Consider the following 19611-nt stretch of genomic DNA (forward strand, 5'->3'; position numbering starts at 1 on the left):
CAGGGCTCCCTGCAGCAGCTGCTAGGCGGGGAAAGGCCCTGGTGGCTGCATGTGGAGTTCACATGTCAGCACTGGGCATCCTGACCTCTCTCTCTTTTGTTTGTTTGTGTGTTTGTTTGTTTGTTTGTTTTATATAAAACCTCTTTGTAAATTGCATCATTTTTTAAAGCATTAGCATTCACTCAAGAAAGAGATGCCGGAGTCCGGGATCTGTCTGTGTAGCGATTACTTACGCAGTGCCCACAGGGTGCGGGAGTTGAGGATTTAGAGGTGATTGGTGGTCCGGGCTCCTGTGCTCCACCTCCCCCCCTCCCCCTGCATGACCCGTCCCTGCCACCAGCCCAGCTCTCTTTGCTCCTAGCCTCACTCTCCCCTTCTTTGCCAGAGACCCTCCCTGCACTTTCTTACTGGTATTGAAACTCCACTTGTTCTCCTCTCCCCTCCAGCACCCATAACACCTCCTACAGTGGAAACACATCACTGACTCACCAGGCAGGACTGGGCATGAGGTTTCTGACCACTCTCAGGGCCAGTGGGGTTTAGGGTTCTTTCTCAGATCTCTAAGTGCCCCTGAGCTTGTCACCTGCCTTCAGTGTGGCTGGAGAGGGGGCAAAGCCAGGGTCTTGCAAGGAAGAGACGGTGCACAGAGAGGCAGGTGGGCAGCTGGCTACTTGACCACAGCTTCCTCCTGGCCATCCCAGCTCCTCCCCCAAGGGCAGGCCCCGACGGGGAAGGGGCAGCTGGGCACAGAGGAGAAGAGCAGCCTCTATGGAGACGCAGGAGCTGTGTGCCAAGCAGGGCTGTTGCCTTCACGTCCAGATTCGCACCTGCCCCTGGAGGTCCCTGCTTCCCTCTGCCCACAGCCAGCTCTCCCCAGGTCTCCCACTGCCCGGGCTGGCCTTGGTCTTTCTCCTTTTGTCTGTCTCGGATGTGCTGGAAGAGCTGAGCCAGACCAGCTCCTGGTTCCCTCTCCCCAGCATTCCTTGGTCTTTCTCCTTTTGTCTGTCTCGGATGTGCTGGAAGAGCTGGAGTCAGACCAGCTCCTGGTTCCCTCTCCCCAGCATTCCTCATGTCTCCTGCTGCCAGCCCACAGGGAAAGGGCCAGAGGGTCTGGAGAGCCTCACTCCTGCCCCTGCTGCTGCTGCCACTGCTGATCCCAGGTGAGGAGGAAGGGAAGAGCGCAGGGAGGATAGGAGGTGCTGTGGGGACATTTGGGACTATGGGACATGGATAAGGGGTGCTGTGGGGACATTTGGGACTATGGGACGTGGCACTAGTGCTCTGAGCCCAGGGCACGGCCGGTAGGAGCTGGTGCTGGTGTGGCCCTGACCTGCAGCCTGCTCTCCAGGCTCGTGGGCACTACCAGAGGCTCATCACCTTCACCGAGTGGCGGGGCAGACGCTTTCTGTGTCGTGCCAGTACCCCCCCAAGGGCTGGCCCTACGAGAGGAAGGGCTGGTGTAAGGAGCTGTCGGCGTTCAAGTGCACCAGGCTAGTCACCACCACCAGTCCCGGCAGGCTGGTTCAGGCATCTCGATTCTCAATCTGGGACAACCCTAGCGCTGGCCTCTTCATTGTCATCATGACTGGTCTGAAGGAGGAAGACTCGGGACACTATTGGTGCAGAATTTACCACGCTTCCAGCAACTCTGTCTCTAAGTCCATAAGATTCTATCTGGCAGTGTCTCCAGGTAAGCCCCTTCCTGGGGGTCCCCTCACACCCTCCTGCTGCCTCCTGGTTTCCTAGTCCCCCCATCTGGTTCTTCTGGGAAGGCTGTTGGGAACAGGTGCACACACACACACACACACACCTCATTTGCTGTCCGTCTTGATGATTTATGAGCCTCCTAAAAGATGCTCAAACAGATCGTTTGAGCATGCTGACCAGCCTGAGCTCCTATGACCTGGCCACAGGGGAGCCCAGCACTGCCCGGCATTTTTAGAGAAGGTGCCTGTACTGGCACGTGGTAGGTGCTGGTAAATGTCTGGCCACTGGCCACAAACCAGCCCCGCCATGCTGGTAGCATGTTGGGCTGTCCATTCCTCCTGGCCCAGGTCAGCAGTCAGCAAACTGGTCTGAAAGCCCAGGATGGTTTTTAGATGGTTGGGGAAAAAAAGTAAAAGAAAAATAAGATTCTGTGACACATGAGAATTATAGGAAATCCAAATTCAGCGTCCAGAAATAAAGGTTTTTTGGGAACACAGCCATGCCCATTTGTGTATCTATAATCTAAGGCCATTTTCATGCTACAGGAGGGAAGTTGAATGGTTCCAACAGAGACCATATGGCCCACAAGCCTAAAAGTTCAGTTATAAAAATGGACATCATTGGGGCGCCTGGGTGGCGCAGTCGTTAAGCGTCTGCCTTCAAGTCAGGGCGTGATCCCAGCATTATGGGATCAAGCCCCACATCAGGCTCCTCCGCTGTGAGCCTGCTTCTTCCTCTCCCACTCCCCTGCTTGTGTTCCCTCTCTCGCTGGCTGTCTCTATCTCTGTTAAATAAATAAATAAAATCTTTTAAAAAAAAGAAAAAAAATGGACATCATTGTTCATTGCAAGTATGGCTGTAGGTGATGGGTGTAGTTCCTGAACATTCTAGTCATAACATTGCGGGGCCTCAGTCACAATTGAGGAAAAACTTAGAAGTGAAATAGCAATTTCCCATATTAAATGCCATCCACACTTTCTTTTAAATAATTTTTATTTTGTTATATTAGTCACCATACAGTACATCCCCAGCCATCCACACTTTGAACAAACCCCCTGTATATCCACGTTGAAGGATTTTAATGTGACAAAGGAGCATTCTTCTTGCTTGTTGGCTTACCTAATCTGATTGCACTAAGACACCATAACTCTTCAGAGAAAATACTTTCAAAACTGTTTTAATGCTTTGTTTTAATAACACTTATAATAGGAAACCAGTCTCACAGAGTTATGCTGACAGAAATCCAAGAAGGAATTTTAAATCAATTTCCACAAGCTCAGTATTTTTATTTTTAATTTTTACAAAAGGGAACGAGTGATGCTATATTTTCAAAATGCATCCTTCATCCTTCAGCAATGTATTCCAAAATCTATCTTATAAAGTTATGTTTATATTTAAAATATCTTTTGATGAAAAAATGGTTCTGGATTTATGAACTTCCTATCACATATCTTCTTTAGGCAGAAAATAAAATTCAAAACTTTCTGTCAAACTCTTAAGGTTTTTCCATAAGTATTTTTGCAGATATTCAATATCAAGATCGTCACCTGTTTTGTTGATAATTGTACCAAATTAAGAACATGCTATAACAACTCATAGAAGCTTCTTCTAAACCTCTAACTTTTGTTTTTGCCCTGAGATTTTGCCATTGAAAAACATGTTGCATTCTTCCCTTGCATTGGAATGACCTCAAAGCCGTAATATCAACAAGGCTGACTGCGTGATTCACATCTTTAAAAAGTTAGTCATAACTTGAGTTTCTGTCTTGCCGAAACATAAGGAGTACTTTTCGTAGATCAAATGTTCTCAACAGATCTCTCCCCCTCAGTAATCACTACGAACTTAACATACAATGACAGCCATGCAGGGTTTCCATATTATCACATAATAAAGAGAATGATTTCAAATTCAAGGCATTCATCTTTATGTAATTCACAATTTTTACCACTTTGGGAAGCACACGGTGCAGGTCAGCTGGCACTTTTTCATAGAAGTCTCCCTAATCTGAATGACCGTTCCAGAATGTCCTCCTGCCCAAGCAGCTATACCCATCAAAACACATTCCTCCAGAAAACTGGAGCCCCAGACCCCTGGTGGATACTATGACCTTTCATAACTCTACTCGGCTCAGGGTTAGCTGTGTTTCTGACAAAGAAAGAATACCTTCTTTTCATCCTGTTCAAAATTGCACATATGGTAAAGAGAAGAGCTAAGTTTGCAGTATGTTTGCATTTTTCAAGTTGCCCTGAAAAATACTTTGCTAGTTTGACTTCTTTCAGGAGCTGGTCTTCCTTCTCGTTTGCCAATTCCTGACAATGTGGAGCTCACGTGTCAATAGAAAGGGATATTTAAGCTCCCTTCCTTGCCAGATGATCGCAACACAGAGGAGCACACCCCCCGACACATCTTCCAATAACGTTTGACAACTATGGATAGACACTGTCTTCACAACACAAAGCTGCAGCTTTACCAGAAGCCCACAGAACACTAGAGTTTGCATGTGGTATACTGACTGCTTTAAAGAACTTCGTAATTCAATTCTCTTTTTAAAAAAAAGTTTATTTTGAATTTGTGGTTTTATGTTTTCCATGTACATGGTACTTGTTTCCATAATGTCTTTGTTCACTAGCTGGTACGTCTCAACAGCTAACTGGCTGGGTGTTAGTAGTTCACCATTCATCGTAACTACGACACTCACACTATAGGTGAATGTCATCGTTTCCCATGGCTGTCGGCACAAATCTCCACAAAGGTTGTGGCTTAAAACCACACAAATTTACGATTTTACAGTTCCACAGATCAGAAGTCTGGAAGGGATCTCACTGGGTTAAAATCAAGGGGTCAGCAGGCTCTGATCCTTCCTGGAGGCTGTTAGACAGAAGCCACTTCTTGCTCCTTCCGGTCTTGGGCAGAATTTTGTTCCTCGTAGCTATAGGACCGAAGTCCTGTCTTCTTGCAGACTATGGACTTTTCAGCTTTCGCAGCTTCCAGAGGCTGTCACATTCCTTGGCTTGTGGCTCCCTTCCTCTGCCCTCAAAGCCAGAGGTCCTTTCCCAGCTGCATTTCTCTCTGACTACAGCTGGGAAACACTGTCCGCTTTTTTTTTTTTTTTTTTTAAGATTTCATCCATTTATTTGACAGAGAGAGAGTGAGAGCATAAGCAGGGGGAGCGGCAGAGGGAGACAGAGAAGCAGGCTCCCGCCAAGCAGAGAGTCGGACTTGGGGCTCAATCCCAGGATCCTAGGATCACGACCCAACCCAAGGGAAGACGCTTAACCAACTGAGCCACAGGAGCCCCCGCTCTCTGCTTTTAAATACTAATCGTTAGATGGGGCCCACCTGGAATATCTGTCCACCTCAAGATCTTTAACCTTAATGGCACCTGGAAAGTCCCTTTAGCCACGTACGGTGACATTCACAGGTTCCCGGGCTTGGGGCACAGACATTGTTCTGCCTACCACAGTGAAGGATTGCATTTTCAAGTAAAACCAGCGCAAACCCTTTGGAATAACTTCAGAAGGGAAAGCATCTTTGGTGTACTCTCATCGTGTGGTGTATTATTACTGCAACATTCAGAAAAGAGATGGCTTTTCTTGACAAAAACTCGGTGACTTTTGTTTTGCTGTTAATTAGTCCTTGAGTGAGCTAATCACTACTCTCCCTTAGCTAATCATGTTAAACTCTAAATTTTTTTTTAAAAAGGATAGATTTTAAAAAGGATAGATTGACTCCAATCATTTACTCCAATAATTATAAAAATAACAAATTATAAAAATATTTTTTTCAGGTGTTTATACGCTTTAGGGTTAGAGTCAACCAACTAGTGTTCAAGTGTCGTCATCCTCTCTGCTGTCGCGTAGCTTGCCCCATAGGGAGCCCTCCATGACAGGGTGACAACACCCCAATTGGTCTATATCCTGTTCAACCAGACCAGTTTACCAATCACATCCTTGGACCTTGACGCAATGTCAGGCTGATGTAAAAATTTCAAGATCCTTACTCCCGATTTCTACACTTACCTTGTGCAGGCAAGTTGCAAACAATTTGTGGACCAGCATCAGCCCATAGATCACACGCTGTAACTCAGGACTAGAATTTTCCCTGAGGGTCCTGAGGCCCTCCTCTGGGTTGGGCGTAGGGGCTGCTCCTGGTCATCACTCCGGGCAGCTTCAGGGTTATGTCCACATGTGTGTTGGCCTGGGACTTTCTCCAGGGAAGTCCCTGGCCATGGGGTGTCCCAGCATCAGGCACCCTCTCCTCCATGCCTCCTCAGCCCCTGCCCCTCTCTTTTCCTCAGCTTGGGGGAGACTGTCCCCCTCCTGTTTCCCTTCAGGGCCTCACCCACCCCCAATAATTATTGTCCTCTCTGTCTCCGTAATAGCCCCCATCACCTCAGAGGTGACCTTCCACCAGCCTCCATCAAGAGCTTTTAGCACTGGTAGGTCTGGGGTCTTTCTGGGAAGGCAAGGCAGTGGGGTTGGGGGGCAGGTAGCTCACAAAGTTTCAGAATCAAGAGGGGGCCCCATAAAAGGTATTTAACTGGGCCATTGAGGCAACAGGGCCTGCAAAAGGGCCTAAGGTTCTGCTGCAAAACCAGGAAGGACAGGGGTGGGAAAGCAGGAGGGGCCCTCTTCCCCTAACAGCCCCAGAAGTATGAATAAGGGAACGGATGCCAGAGATGAGAGCTGCTGAAGACAGTGACTGTTCCTACACTTGGCGAGGCTGGGAGCTGCAGAGTGCCCTTCCAGAAGTGTAGAAATGCTGCAGGGAAGCCCAGGCCTCCTGACTCCTCTTCCAGCGCTCTTCCCAGACCCAGGAACACCCCACAGGCACGGGCCAGAGGCTGAGCCGCAGCTCTGCCTTAGTCTTGAGCCACGGAACTTCACAGCCTGGTCCCGCCCCCACGGACTGTTTTTTAACGGGGTTGATGGGCTTCCATTCCCAGTCCAGCCCAGGCCCCTGTTCCAGCTCTGCTACTCGCCACAATGGAGGTGCTTTCCCACCCGCTAACGAGGGCTATTTCTCTCTCCCTGACAGTCCCTGCCTCCACCCAGGCCATCAGGGCTTCCGGAAAGCTGGTCTCGTCACCGACCCAGAGCTCTGTGCCCCCCACTGGAAGAGCCAGAGAGGCCCCTAGGACTTCCTCTGCCCTGACTGCCCCTTCACAGTGAGTTCAGGGTGGGACCTCACCCAGACGGCTCTGGTTCAGGGGCCCCCAGGTGAGAGCTGCCACCCCAACCTGCTCCTCTCCCCTTCTTGTCCCCTGTCCTCCAGGCAACAAAACTCCACCCTCCAGTCTCACGCCACAGCCCCTAGTGCTCTGGTCCCCATGCTCTGTGCACTGCTTGTGGCCAAGAGCCTGATGCTATCAGCCCTGCTTGTCCGGTGAGTAGGTTGGGGGGGGCTTGGGGAAAATGGAGCAGGGAACAGCTTCTGTCCCTCGACCCCTGGTCAGACAGGGCATCAGCCAGCAAACACAGAGGCAGGAAAAATTATACCCAATGGGGCTGTCCAAATGGGTCCCTCACGGACTCCCTCCATCCATCATGCGTGCTCAGTCAGCTCCCCATGTCTTTCTCAGCCTCGGATGCCTTGTCTGCATTTCTCAGTCTGTTTTTCCCTCGCCTCTTCTCCTTCTCCTCCTTTCCTTCCCCTGCCCCTCTCCCCGTTTTGATTCCTCCCTCCTCCTGTACCACTGACCTGTATATAACCTCCCACCACCTGACCGGCCAGGAAGGCCTGCCCACAGCCCCCAACCCAGGGCACCATCCTAGGGCACAGCCCCTTCCCAAGTGGTGAGGGAGAGAGGCTGTGCACAGGAGGGAGAGCTGTGCCCTGGGGAGAAGGGAACAGCAGGAGGGGGAAGGTAGGTGGGGCTGGGGGAAAGGCAAGACAAAGAGTCTCCTGAGACAGGGACTGAGCAGGCAGACGGCAGGCTGCTAAAGGAGGGACGAGCTGTGGGGACAGGGAAACAGGGTCAAAGAGTGGATTTGAGTCTCTTCCTGTACTTCTCCCCCAACCCCATCTCAGAGCCTTAAGGATTCCACAAGTGCAACATAGAGGGAGATCTCAGATGCGCCCAGCTCAGTCCAGACCCCAGGCCTCGGGGTCCAAGAAGGATGACCAGTACCCCCCCAAGTCCCCGGGGGGTCTTCCCTGGCCTCTGAACCCTTCACTCACTGCAAAGAAAAGGCAGAAGTCCCCCAGAACTTGATCCAAGACCCTTGGCTACACCGCTCATTCCAGGCCTGAGGATTTCCCAGCCTGGCCTCCTCCCAAGATCCAGGCCCACTCATTGCTCACATGCAGTTGGCATCTGGGCCAGCAGCATCCAGGAACGGGAGCCGAAGGCCAGTGCAGCAGTTATCCACCACAGCCGAGCCAGCGCCGTGGGCAACTCTGACTCCTCTCCCCACCGCCTCCTCCCCTAGCCCTCCTCCTCATCCCCCTGCTCCCCTCTCTCCCTCCTCCTCTCCTTCTCCTCCTCCTTATCCCCCTTCTTCCCCTCCCCCTGCCCCTCCTATCTGTAGCCCTACAGCTCAGCCAAGATCCCAGGTCACCCCCAACACTTCTGTCCCCATCTCCATTTGCTCAGCCACACTCTGCCAAGACCCTCTGTTCTGCTTCTCTCTGTTGTTTCTGCCTCCCTCCCTCCTTGCAAATCTTCACCACCAGGCACTTGTACCCAGGCCAGTCTGTCAGTCACCTAACGGGTGTCCTGCCTCTGGACCCCACCTCCTAGATTGCTCCCCCTTACCCATCCCTTCTCAACAACACCTCAGTGCAGTCTTACTGCATGGGAAGTGGAGTCTGGTGTCATGTTTGGGGCCTCATGCTCTGCCCGGTTTGGCGACCCCTCGTCACCATGTCACTGTGCACCTCTCCCCCATCTGCCCTCACTGCCATCAGGATGGCTGCAGACCCTGGAGAGAAGCGGCCCTCCCCTTCCCTGCACAAGCTGAGCGGGAAACCAGCCTGGACTGACCCCCGACACTGCCCCTCCGAGGGCTATGGTCTCTCAGACACACACTCTTTCAATGTCAGGCTTTCTAGACTGAGCCTCTTTCTTTTCCTTCCTGTTCTTCATCTATTTTCCTTTATTCCTACTTTCTGGGAAATTCCTCAAGGTTACATTCCAGTTCTTCTATTTGAAGATTTACTATCTACCACATCTTAAAGTTTCTACACAGTCCGTTTGTTCTCTGAAAGTTCCTTTATAACATGCATGTTTTCTTTGGGGATGCCATTTTTTCTTGGGCAATATGAAAGTTTTCACTTTTGAGGGTTTTTTTTTCTTTTTTTTAAGCCTTGTGTATCTTCTGTTTCCTTCAAATACCTTTTGGTATCTTCTGTTTTCTCCTTTCATTGACCTCTGTCTTTCCTCAGAACTTTCTGGAAACCTCAGCTGCTTTTTGGCAGCCCGTCAGGAGTTAAAAGCTTGGCAAGGGCATTGTTATGGACTGTTATGTCCCCCTCTCTCCGTTCATGTATTGAAATCTCCACCCCTCCCACATGACGATATTTGTAGGGGACCTTGGAGGTGACTGGCTCACGAGGGCAGAGTCCTCATGAATGGGGTTGGTGCCCTCATGAAAGAGGCCCCACAGCATTCTCTGGCTCCTTCTACCGTGTGAGGACACAGTGAGTAGACAGCTCTGCGTGAACCAGGAAGGTCTCGCCAGACACGGAATCTGCCAGCAACTTGGCCTTGGACTTCCCAGCCTCCGGAACTGTGAGAAATAGATGTTCCGTGAGCCACCGAGTCTGTGGTGTTTTGGGCACAGCAGCCCAAGTGGACTAAGACAAGTCTTGCTGCGTTTCTTTCTCTTGGACAGCTCAGCTTCTCCAAAAAAGCTCTTTGAACTGTCCTCCTGGGGGTGGAGGCCTGGCGCTAGGCACCAAGTGCGGCAAAGCAAAGGAGCGTCTCTGCCCAGCGTCTGTTCTCGCTCACTCGGGCCCCAGGTGGAATACACTGTCCCTCTCCGCCGCGCCGGAGCCCTGAGCGGGCGTCTCTGTGACTCACCCTCGTCAGAGATGAACCTGCAGGTGGTCTGCGGGGTGTGCCGTGTGGAAGGAGAAAGGATGTGGGCAGTTGACCTGCTCGCTCTGTCTCAGGGGAGGCAGAGAGGGGGCAGAGTCCGACTGCTTCTCAACCCCAGCCCCCACTCACAGTTTGCTTCCTGAACTACCCACGCCTCCGATTTCTAGGGCTTTCTGGGCTTCTAAGGTAAAAATGACTCACTTCTGATTTCTCCTACCCCCCCACCTTTCTCTGGTCCATTGAAGTCATTCAGTTGTTTCCCAGCTTTAAGACGCCCATGGAGCTCCTTGAAGATGGATTTATGTAATTTTTACCCATTTACCACCACTTCCCTCACACAGCTTCCACACCTCCTCAGCAGGAGCAGAGGGGTCTCAGCTTTTCCATCAAACCACCCCTCCCCGCTCCCACCACCATGGGCAGGACTGAGCCAGACCCAGATCTCCACTTGCTCCTGTACAGACTCCTGGCCCCTTCTCCACCCAGCCCCCCACAGCCAGTGCTGGGGCCCCCAGACCTGTGGCGACTTAGCTATACCACCCAGTTCATGACGTATTTTTTCTACTTTCCACGTTACTGCAGGTGGCGATGTTGCTAAAACTTCTGCCACCACGCAGCAAGGATCCCTTCTCCTTCTCCCCTACTGGCTCAGTGAGTTTGGAGAATGTTCTTCGGGTCTCTGTGCCCAACCTCCTTCAGCAGTAAAGGGAGAACTGATCATATCCACACAGCCAAGCTATTTGGATTACTAAGTAGGACGATATATTCATAAAGTATCAGGCATACGGAGGACACCCTAGAGGGAGTGGGGTGTCATAAGAAGAGGACTCCCCTGTTCCACAGCAGAGACAACTCGGAGCTGATCTCAGTGGGAGTGACAGCGAGCCTACAGGGAGTCGGCTCCTGTTCATGGTGGACAGCAGAGGGGAACACAGAAGAGAACCAGGGTGAAGAAACTGACCAACCCAGGCCCAAACCACATGCAGATTCACTGACACCCCTCTTCGGGCCAGCAGTGGCCAGGGGCAGCCTTCCTCTTTGCCAGGAGGCTGTGGTGACCAGCCCAGTATAATGGGATGGGAAAGGGGTTACCTTCCCGTCTGGGTGACATTCTGCCCAGTTCCTGACCTCCCCCTCCTGGATTCCTGTTCTAATTGCAGGTGGAAAAAAAAGATATTAATTGCAGGTGGGGCGTGCAGTGAAAACCCCTGATGGAACTCAGGAGCCCAGGTGCCAGTAAAGCCACCCGCCACTTTCAGTAGGTCATTGACCTTCTTCAGACTCTTTTCCTCACCTCTAGGGAGAGAAATAGAACCACCACACTGTTGGGCGGATTTAGATAAACAATGCAGATGGACAAGACTTGCAAATTATAAAATTATATGATTATATATTGTTTCCAAAGTTTTCTTCAAATTCTTTTTTTGTTTTATTTTGCTTTTTAACATTTTACTTACTTAAGTAATCTCTACACCCAACATGGGGCTCAAACTCACGACCCCGAGACCAAGAGACACACGCTCCTCCGACTGAGCCAGCCAGGCGCCACCTAAGTTTTCCTCAAATTCTAAAACTGTCCTGCATTCCTACATTTGATCTCCAGGGGACCAACTCCTCCACTTTGCTCTGTTTTCTCCATCTTCTCCCTTCTTATCCTCAGTTCTCCCGTTGGCCCCTGGATGCCCAGGAAACCCCGTCAGTGCTGTTCTAAACAGGGTAGGACACTGCACATAAGCCCAGGGAGTGGAGGGGCACAGGGAGAGCCAGGCTTGGAAATGAGACCCCAATTAATTGTCTCAGCCCTGTGTAAGCATAGGCAGATCACTGCCCCTCTCTGAACTTCTGTTTCTTTCTCTGGAAACAAAGGGGATGAAGGTAAGTTCTAAAGACCCTTCCACAGGAAGCTAAGCTGATGCGCGTGAATTGAACGTTTTCCTGCTCCCGGCTAGGTTGCCAGGGACAGAGCACCATGAGATACAAACAGACAAAAGGAGGCAGCAGCCCTTGAACACAGAGTCCATAGGTTGAGGGGCCCCTATGGAAGATTCCAGTGCAGACAGAGGGAAGGAGCAATGGTGCAGGAAAAAAGTTGGATGAGAGGTGGCTAGGGAGGAGATGCAAGAAGCAGGACACTGGTGGGCACCAGAGTGGCAGACGGAGCCCAGCAAGGATGAGTGCGATATTGCAATTTACAATAAATGTCTACTGTGGTTTTCATCCATGGTTCCTGCTCACGGCTGCCAAAATCCTTGGAATTTCCCAAGCAAGGGAAGCTTCTTTTTTTTTTTAAGTCGGCTCCAGCCCAGCATGGAGCCCAACGTGGGACCTGAACTCAGGACCCCAAGATCAAGACCTGAGCTGAGATCGAGAGTCAGACACTGAACCGACTGAGCCCCTCAGGGGCCCCAGTCAAAGCCTCTTTTGCTCCGGAGATGGAAGCATCTTTTGTCATATTTGGTCTCTGTCTTCAGTTCCCACAATGGCTTCAGAGCCATAAAGGTGACATGGGTGACTTGTTATTCATAACAAGCCCCTTGCCACCACCCCTGAGTTTATGTTAATGTGCTGACGTTTGGAAACCCCTTAAGGATGGGGGCTGGTTGCCAGGGGCGCCAATCATGTTTAGAGGATTGGAACTTCTAATCCCATCTCTGGATTTCCCGGGACGGGGGAGGGGCTGAAAGTTGGATCAGTTACCAAGGGCCAATGATTTACTCGACGGTGCCTATGTAAGGGAGTCTCCGAAAAAACCAAGGAAGGAGGGGCCTCGCGGTGCTTCCACCCTGGGGAACCAGAATGCTTCTGTGTGCCCCTGTACCAGGCCCCAAATGACCCTGGGACAGAAGCTCCTGCACTTGGAATTTTCTGGGTTCTGTGAGCCACTCTACAAATTAGTCGAGCCAGAGGAGGGGGTCGTGGAAACCCCCGATTTGTAGCCAGTCAGAAGCGCAGGTGACAACCCGGGACTTGTGGTCTGAGGTGGGAACAATCTTGTGGGACCGAGCCCTTAACCTGCAGGATCTGACGCTAACGCCAGGTCAATAGCGTCAGAACGGAGTTCCGTTTGCAGGACACCCAGTCAGCATCCGTGAAGGCTTGAGTTAATTGCATGGTGGTACAGAAAAAACACGCATCTTAATGAGGAGCTTTGGTATAGAGATATTAGTCTTCTGAGTAGCCATGACCTCATGCGCTCCCTCTTGAGGGCGCAAAGTCCCAGGAAAGGGCTGAAGCCCCTCTCCTGTCTCCACTCACCCCTAAGAGTCTGGCAGCATGCTGCTATCCAGGGACAATTCAGGCTCCCAGGCTTGGGGTCTTTCCTCAGAAATCCACCTCCTTTTTTTGCAGTCCTCAGCCTCCCTTCTGGGCTCCTCTGGGGACAAGGCTCCACACCAGGCCCAAGGAAGGGAATTCTGGGGAATTGGGGATCTCACTTGCAAAGACCAGAATTTCTGCTCCTAGTGGAAGCGCCAAATATACTGGAGACATCTGAATATGGACTGGGTAGTACACTCTATTAAGAAATGGTTTTTAATTGCATTGGTTATGATAATGTTAATTTGCTATATAGCAAGAAGCTCTTTTTTTTTTTCAGAGCTGCATACTGAATTATTGAAGGGTGAAATGTCAGGATAGCTGCAATTTATTTTAAAATACTTCCTTATAAAAAATACAGTGAGTTAAAAATGAAGAAGTGGAGTGGATACCTGGACTCCAAGCTCCAGCGACCATGTCTGCCGCAGGCACATCCTGCTCCTTTCTGGAGATTAGACAAATGCCTTCTCCCTGCCCACCCCACCCCCACCAGACCCCGTTCCCATGGAGAGATTACAAAAAAGCACTCTTCAAGGCGCGCTGTTGGGAAAAATGCAACCCCTTTCCGGGGCTGGCTCAGCCCTGCCTTGGTGCCCCCCCCCGCCCTGAGCAAACCCCAAGACTGATGCAGCTGAGGTTTCCACCTGGGTGTCATCGGATGACAGCAGCTGCAGCCACCATCAAATCCACAGTCCCAGCAACGTGCTCAGGTCTCTGTGAAGCCCTGAGCTTGACACAGGTCAGGGGATCTCTGCGAGGGCTGGGTCTAGAATCACGCATACCGCACCAGGTTTCTTGGGGGTTTTTCTCTTTCCTTCGTAAATTATGTATAAACACCAACATTTTCCTGATTCTAAAAACCCTGAAATTCATTAGAGAAAAATCTGTTAGATTCTTTCATCTACTTATTTTTCCAAGTGACTTATTTTCTCAAGCCTCAGGAGGTCAGGCAGCAGAGGGAACTAGGGTATCGGCAGTGCCCCGGCAAGCTCTGCTCCCTCTGCTCTCAGATCTCCTCTCCCCACCTTTGCCTGAGACCCTCCCTGCACCTCCCATTCTCCTCGCCTCTCCCCTCCAGTGCCCACAAAACCTCCCAGGGTGGAAACACATCACTGGCCCACCACTTAGACCTGAAAGCAAGGCCTATGGGGCCGAATGGGACTTAGGACTGTGGTCAGGACCCAAATGACCCCCTGACTCTGTCGTCTGTCTTTAGCCCATCCTTCTGGGGAAGAGAGGTAAAACCAACACCCAGGAAATGACAGTTTACAGAGAGACAGTGTGTAGAGAGAGAGAGAGAGAAGAAAGAGTGGGACAGTGCTTAGTTAACCACAGTTTCCTCCGGGGATTTCTCAGCTCCTCCCCTGCCTACCCTGCCCCTCCCAAATGGGGAGGTGAAAGCTGGGACCAGGGGATCCAAGAGCATCTCAGTTTCCTGTGGCTGCTGTGTGGGCAGGGGGAGAAAGCTGACGCCTCTCAGGACACAGAGACCATCCATGCACCTCAGGGAAGAGATCCTCCTCCTGGCTCCTCTTCGATCCTCCCCTTTTCCCATAGTGCCTATTACCCCTTACTCTCCACTTCCCCATAGGAGTCCTTCGCAGGGGTGCTGGGGAGCCCTGAAGACTCAAACCCATTTCCAAGGGACCACCTCATTTCTTCAGCTCCTCCACTCCCATCCAAGAGCTCAAGGAGAGGGGCCGCTAGGCTGGAAGGACCCCTTCTCCTCCTGTTGCTGCTATACCACCCCCCTGGCCTGCCTGTGCCCTTGACATGAGATGAGGGGTTGGGCAAGAGGACAGGAGAAAATGTCAGGGGTGGGAGAGGTGGGGCAAGGAGACTTATCTCTGAAGCCAGAGGGCCAGCCAGGAGGCATGTTCCAGCTGTGGGCACACAGCAGGCTGCTTCCCTGTCCCAGCCCTGCAGGGCCCCGTAACTGAGGCCTTGTATTCCAGGCTTCTGGGGAGAGAGACTGGACCCTGAGGGAATGGGAAATATTTCTCTGGGCAGGCAGGTGCCAGCCCCAAGAAGAAACACAAAGGAGGGAGTCTCAGCAGATCTCTGTGACCTGCCAGTCACTGGCACAAAGCAAGTGGACAACAGGTCTGGCTTCACTGTCACCCTGGCTGGGCTCCAATAGGTAAGCTCAGGCCCTCTGTTGGGAAACACAGTGCTCCCTGCAACTGTCGGTATTTTCACAGGTGAGCACCTTCCCTGAGGAAATGGGTCTCCACGGGCTTCAAGTCTTCTGCTCACCCACCCTTTCTCCAGAGGACTACCCCCCAAAAGCCCCGCCTACAGAAGCCACTGACTGATTTCCTACTTAAAAAAACAGTTTTTGTTGTTAAAACAGAAACAATAGATCCCAAATGGAGTCACTTGTGCTAAGCCCCATCAGCAAACCAAGACTTAATACCTAACCTAACTGGACCTTCTGCCCCTCCTGGAAACCAGTCAATATGGAGTTACGTGGTCAGCACTGGTGAACACTGCTTGATAGAGACCTGCCTCCCACCAGTGAAAGGTGATCTTGCCTGAAACGCTCCTTGCTAAACACTTCCTATGTCTGCCTCCTTCTGCCTGTAAAAGCATTTTGTACATTTTGTACAGCTCCTCAGAGTGCCTTTCCAGCTGCTAGATGGGATGTTGCCCAATTCGTGAATCACTGAATAAGCCAATATCTTTAAATTCACTCAGCTGAATTTCATATTTTTAACAATATGTATGATAAAGAACTCCACAAGCAATATTTTTTAAGTGGCAGGATAGAGAAAATAACACATGTTATACAAAATTAATATCTGGGATGTATAAAGAACTTATAAAATCAATAAGAAAAGGACAGTGCTCAATAAAAGAAACAGAAAAGGTGGAAACTACAATCCAAAGAAACACCCAGAGAAAACTCAAATGTAGGAGACAGGATCCATTTTATCAGTAAATGGGAAAATGCAAATTAAAACAATGAAGGGGGAGGATCATTTTTTACCCATTAAGTTAATAAAAATTTCAAAGATTGGTCATTTCCAGCGGTGGTAAGATTGTGAGAAAATTGATAGGAATATAAATGAGTGCATCCTTTTAGGAAATCAATTTGTCCAGATTTATCAAAATATTAAGTGTCCATCCCTTTCCTGCAAACAAGTTAATCATTCCTGGGGTTTGTGTGAGAGAAGAGAATTACGCACACACAAAGTGGAATATAAGAGGTTGTTTGTCACAACGTGTCATGTAACAATGAAACTTCAAAATAAATTAAACTGGCCATGAATAGGAAGGGAAGAAAATAAATGATGTTTCAACTCTAGTACAGGGTATGGTGTGGCAGGTTACAAAGAATGGAGCAGGCCTGTGTGTACCGACGGGCACGGATCAGATTGTCGAGCCGTATTTAGGCCCTCCAAAAACCAAGCTACTGAATGACACCTCATAGTACCTCATTAATATACGTTAAAAAGATACAGAGATAAAGCTTTATCCATAGATGTGTGTGTGTGTGTATGTGTGTGTGTGTGTGTAAAAACAAGGAAGAATGTGTGCAAGGATCACACGCTCACAGGAGTCAAGTCTGGGTAGGGAGTGTGTGACAAGGGTGTGAAGGGGGACTTTCAGATTTTACTGAGTATTCTGTATTTGGATATTTTTACAACAAAGTGTACTTGGGTAAGATACGATGGAAATTTGTTCATGACTGTTGACACAAATGGACAATGAGGAAGTCAGAGGTCACAGGAGATTTGTGCCACCAGCCCTTGCCCCCAGGAGGGCAGTGGAAGGATGTGTGCACCCTGTCCTGACCATGTCCCATGGTGACAAGACAGTCTCAATGTCCTCTCTCCGGAGGCTCATGCTCCACGTGGTGTACGTTCTCATAAGTTGCCTAACACTTTAATGGCACATTTGTTCCCTCCCTTCCACCATCCAGTGAGCTTAATGCCACCAGCTGAAGCCCTCCTCCATGTCCCACCCTGACTTCTCACTAACTATACAACTGGCAAGTGTTTTATGTACTTTCTGTTCACACAAAGACCCAGACACAAATGTTTATACTGCCCTTACTCATAACTGCCAAAAACCAGAAATAATCCAAAGGTCCTTCCACGAGCAAACTCCAGTACTTTTTTTTTCTTTAATATTTTATTTATTTATTTGAGAGAGAGAAAGCGTGAGCAGGGGGAGGGCTTGGGGAAGAGGGAGAGAGAAAGAAGGAGAGAAGCAGACTCTGAGCTGAGTGCAGATCCTGACACAGGGCCCAACCCCATGACCCTGAGATCATGACCTGAGAGGAAATCAAGAGTCGGAGCTTAACTGACTGAGCCACCCAGGCATTCCTGTAGTATTTTCATACAGTGGAATGTTACTCAGCAGCACAAGGAACAAGCTACCAACCCACACACACAAAAATTGATGAATCCCCAGTGTAGTTTGAAAAAGGCCGGGTTCAAAAGGCTAATTATGCCTCTATTAAAAAAAAAAAAAGGCTGCATAGTGCATGATTCCGTATATCTGACATCCTGGAACAGGCAAAACTATTGGGACAGAAATCACTGATGGAGAGAATTTGGGTGGGTGGGGAGATAAGTCTGTCTATACCCAGGTTGTGCTGATGGTTCCATGACTATGATTTGCAAACTCCTAGAACTGTATGCTATGTATGTAAACCATACCCCCAATGTAAATAATAAAACAGAGACAATTGTCTCGTGCCAGAGAGCCTGCTCACTGTAGCCTCCTCTGCCCACTCCAGGCACAAGGTGCACATCTAAGCCGGAGCTTTCCTTCCTTCCGTTCCCTTCTTTATTCCTCTTTCTTCCCCGCCTTCTTCCTCTCTTTGTTCCTTACCAGCAGAAAGCTCCCATCAAATGGAACCCTACATGTGCGCCTGTATAGACACCTGTTGGAGTGATGCTGTTCTTGTTGAAGAAGGATAAGCTCCCTCTCCTGACAGAATTTTGTCCTTATGTCTACCTTCTGCAGATGGAGCAACTGAGGCCCCAAGAGGAAAGGGGGCCCCCCTGTTGCATCCATGCTCTGTGCTCCCAACCTTCCTACCGTGCGGGCTTCGGAGATCATTCCAGGGGGTGCTGAGAGGGGCTGTCATGGTGAACAGCTTGCCTTAGCCATTCTAGAGTTTTCTAACTGCAGTCCGGTCAGGAGGTAACAAAACAGAAAGAGATTAGGGGGAAAAACATGTCCTTTCCAGCAACCTCTCCACCATGCCCTTGTCCCAACCTTCTCATCAGAAGAGGTCCATGGGGGCCCTGTGTCCAGGAAGAGACTGGTTTCTCAGACTGAACCCGAGCTTGACCATGATACAGACACAATGTTAGCAAGTTTCCTCTGCCAGCCTCTTGAGCAACTATCTCAGTGGGAACGTGTCTCTCAGGACTTCAGGGATTCAGAAATCCCACTTCTGGCATGTATCCCACAGATACAGAGATGTGAAACAACAGATGCAGAGGCCTGTTTATCACGCACCATGTGTAGTTCCAAAGGATGGACAGCCACCTAAATGTCCCAGGTATTACACATCCGTTCGATGACCTCTGCACTTCTGCATGACGAGGAAGCTCCCTATGGACCGATATAGAGTGACCTGCAACATACTCGCATTTGGTTAGGTTCGAAATTTTATCTATAATATACTAGCTTTTGTGTTTTTTAAAATGTGGAAATTTAGGATTTATGCTTACATTTTTAAAAAAAACTCTTGAGGAAAACAATAAACCAGTAATAATGGTTTTCGGGGTAGGATAGAAGTAAGTGATGGGGGACAGTGTAGAATAGAAATTTTTCACTTTTTAGATATATTTTTATCTATTCTTTGAACCCCTGAAGATTTTCAAACTTAAATTTTGAAAAATGATTGTACAAAACTTCTGTGTCTGGGAAGATGGAGTGGATGTACTTTTCTCTCTTCTTCCCTCTAAGTAGAACGCAAACTCCTGGACATTGTTATATATAAAACAACCACACAACTGCAAGATGGAGGAAGAGAAGCATCAGGACCTGAGGAACAGCACTGTGGGCAGTTCCCGGGGTTCGTTTTTTACCTCTCCCATCCCACACTGGATACTGAAGAAACTGCAAACCGGAAACACCACTGGCACAGGGTAAAAAAAAAAGCCATTAAAAAAATATGCCTGTTTCCTCTGGCTAGGGGACCAGGAAAGGGCAATCTACTTTTAGGCACCAACTCTTCTATCCCAGTCAAGCACCACTGAAAAGCCTGCAGCCTCACTTCGCCATCCCGGCAAAGCCTGAGAGGGGAGCCTAGATGCCCCACCCTCCATGGCCAGGCTGTAGGAAAGTACCCCTATCACCCAGCAGCAGAGTCAGCAAAGGCCAAGTGGGAAGCCAGGACCTTCCTCTCCTGGGGGTAAAATCAGTGGATACCACGTGAGGAGACTGGACTACCCCCCCAACTCCTCCCACAAAGTCCTGTAGTGAAGAGGCACCCCTCCCCCTCCCTGTGGGGTGATGTCCAAGGACTAGTGGAGCCCAGGAGGCCAAGAGGAGAACCTAGACTTTCATCCTCACCTGGCAGT

The 19611-nt window shown here is 49.8% G+C and overlaps 1 protein-coding gene across 1 annotated transcript; it reads left to right on the forward strand.

Annotated features, from left to right (window-relative positions):
• Positions 1–762: 762 nt before the first annotated feature.
• On the forward strand, positions 763–11101 carry NCR2 (natural cytotoxicity triggering receptor 2). Its single transcript, XM_034648287.1, has 5 exons — positions 763–1160; positions 1349–1690; positions 6745–6874; positions 6982–7092; positions 9236–11101. Exons 1-5 carry the CDS (start codon positions 1070–1072, stop codon positions 9249–9251), a joined length of 690 nt encoding a protein of 229 aa, XP_034504178.1. The 5' UTR covers positions 763–1069; the 3' UTR covers positions 9252–11101.
• The last annotated feature ends 8510 nt before the right edge of the window (positions 11102–19611 follow it).

Source organism: Ailuropoda melanoleuca, chromosome 19, assembly GCF_002007445.2.
Source record: "Ailuropoda melanoleuca isolate Jingjing chromosome 19, ASM200744v2, whole genome shotgun sequence".
Lineage (NCBI taxonomy): Eukaryota > Metazoa > Chordata > Mammalia > Carnivora > Ursidae > Ailuropoda > Ailuropoda melanoleuca.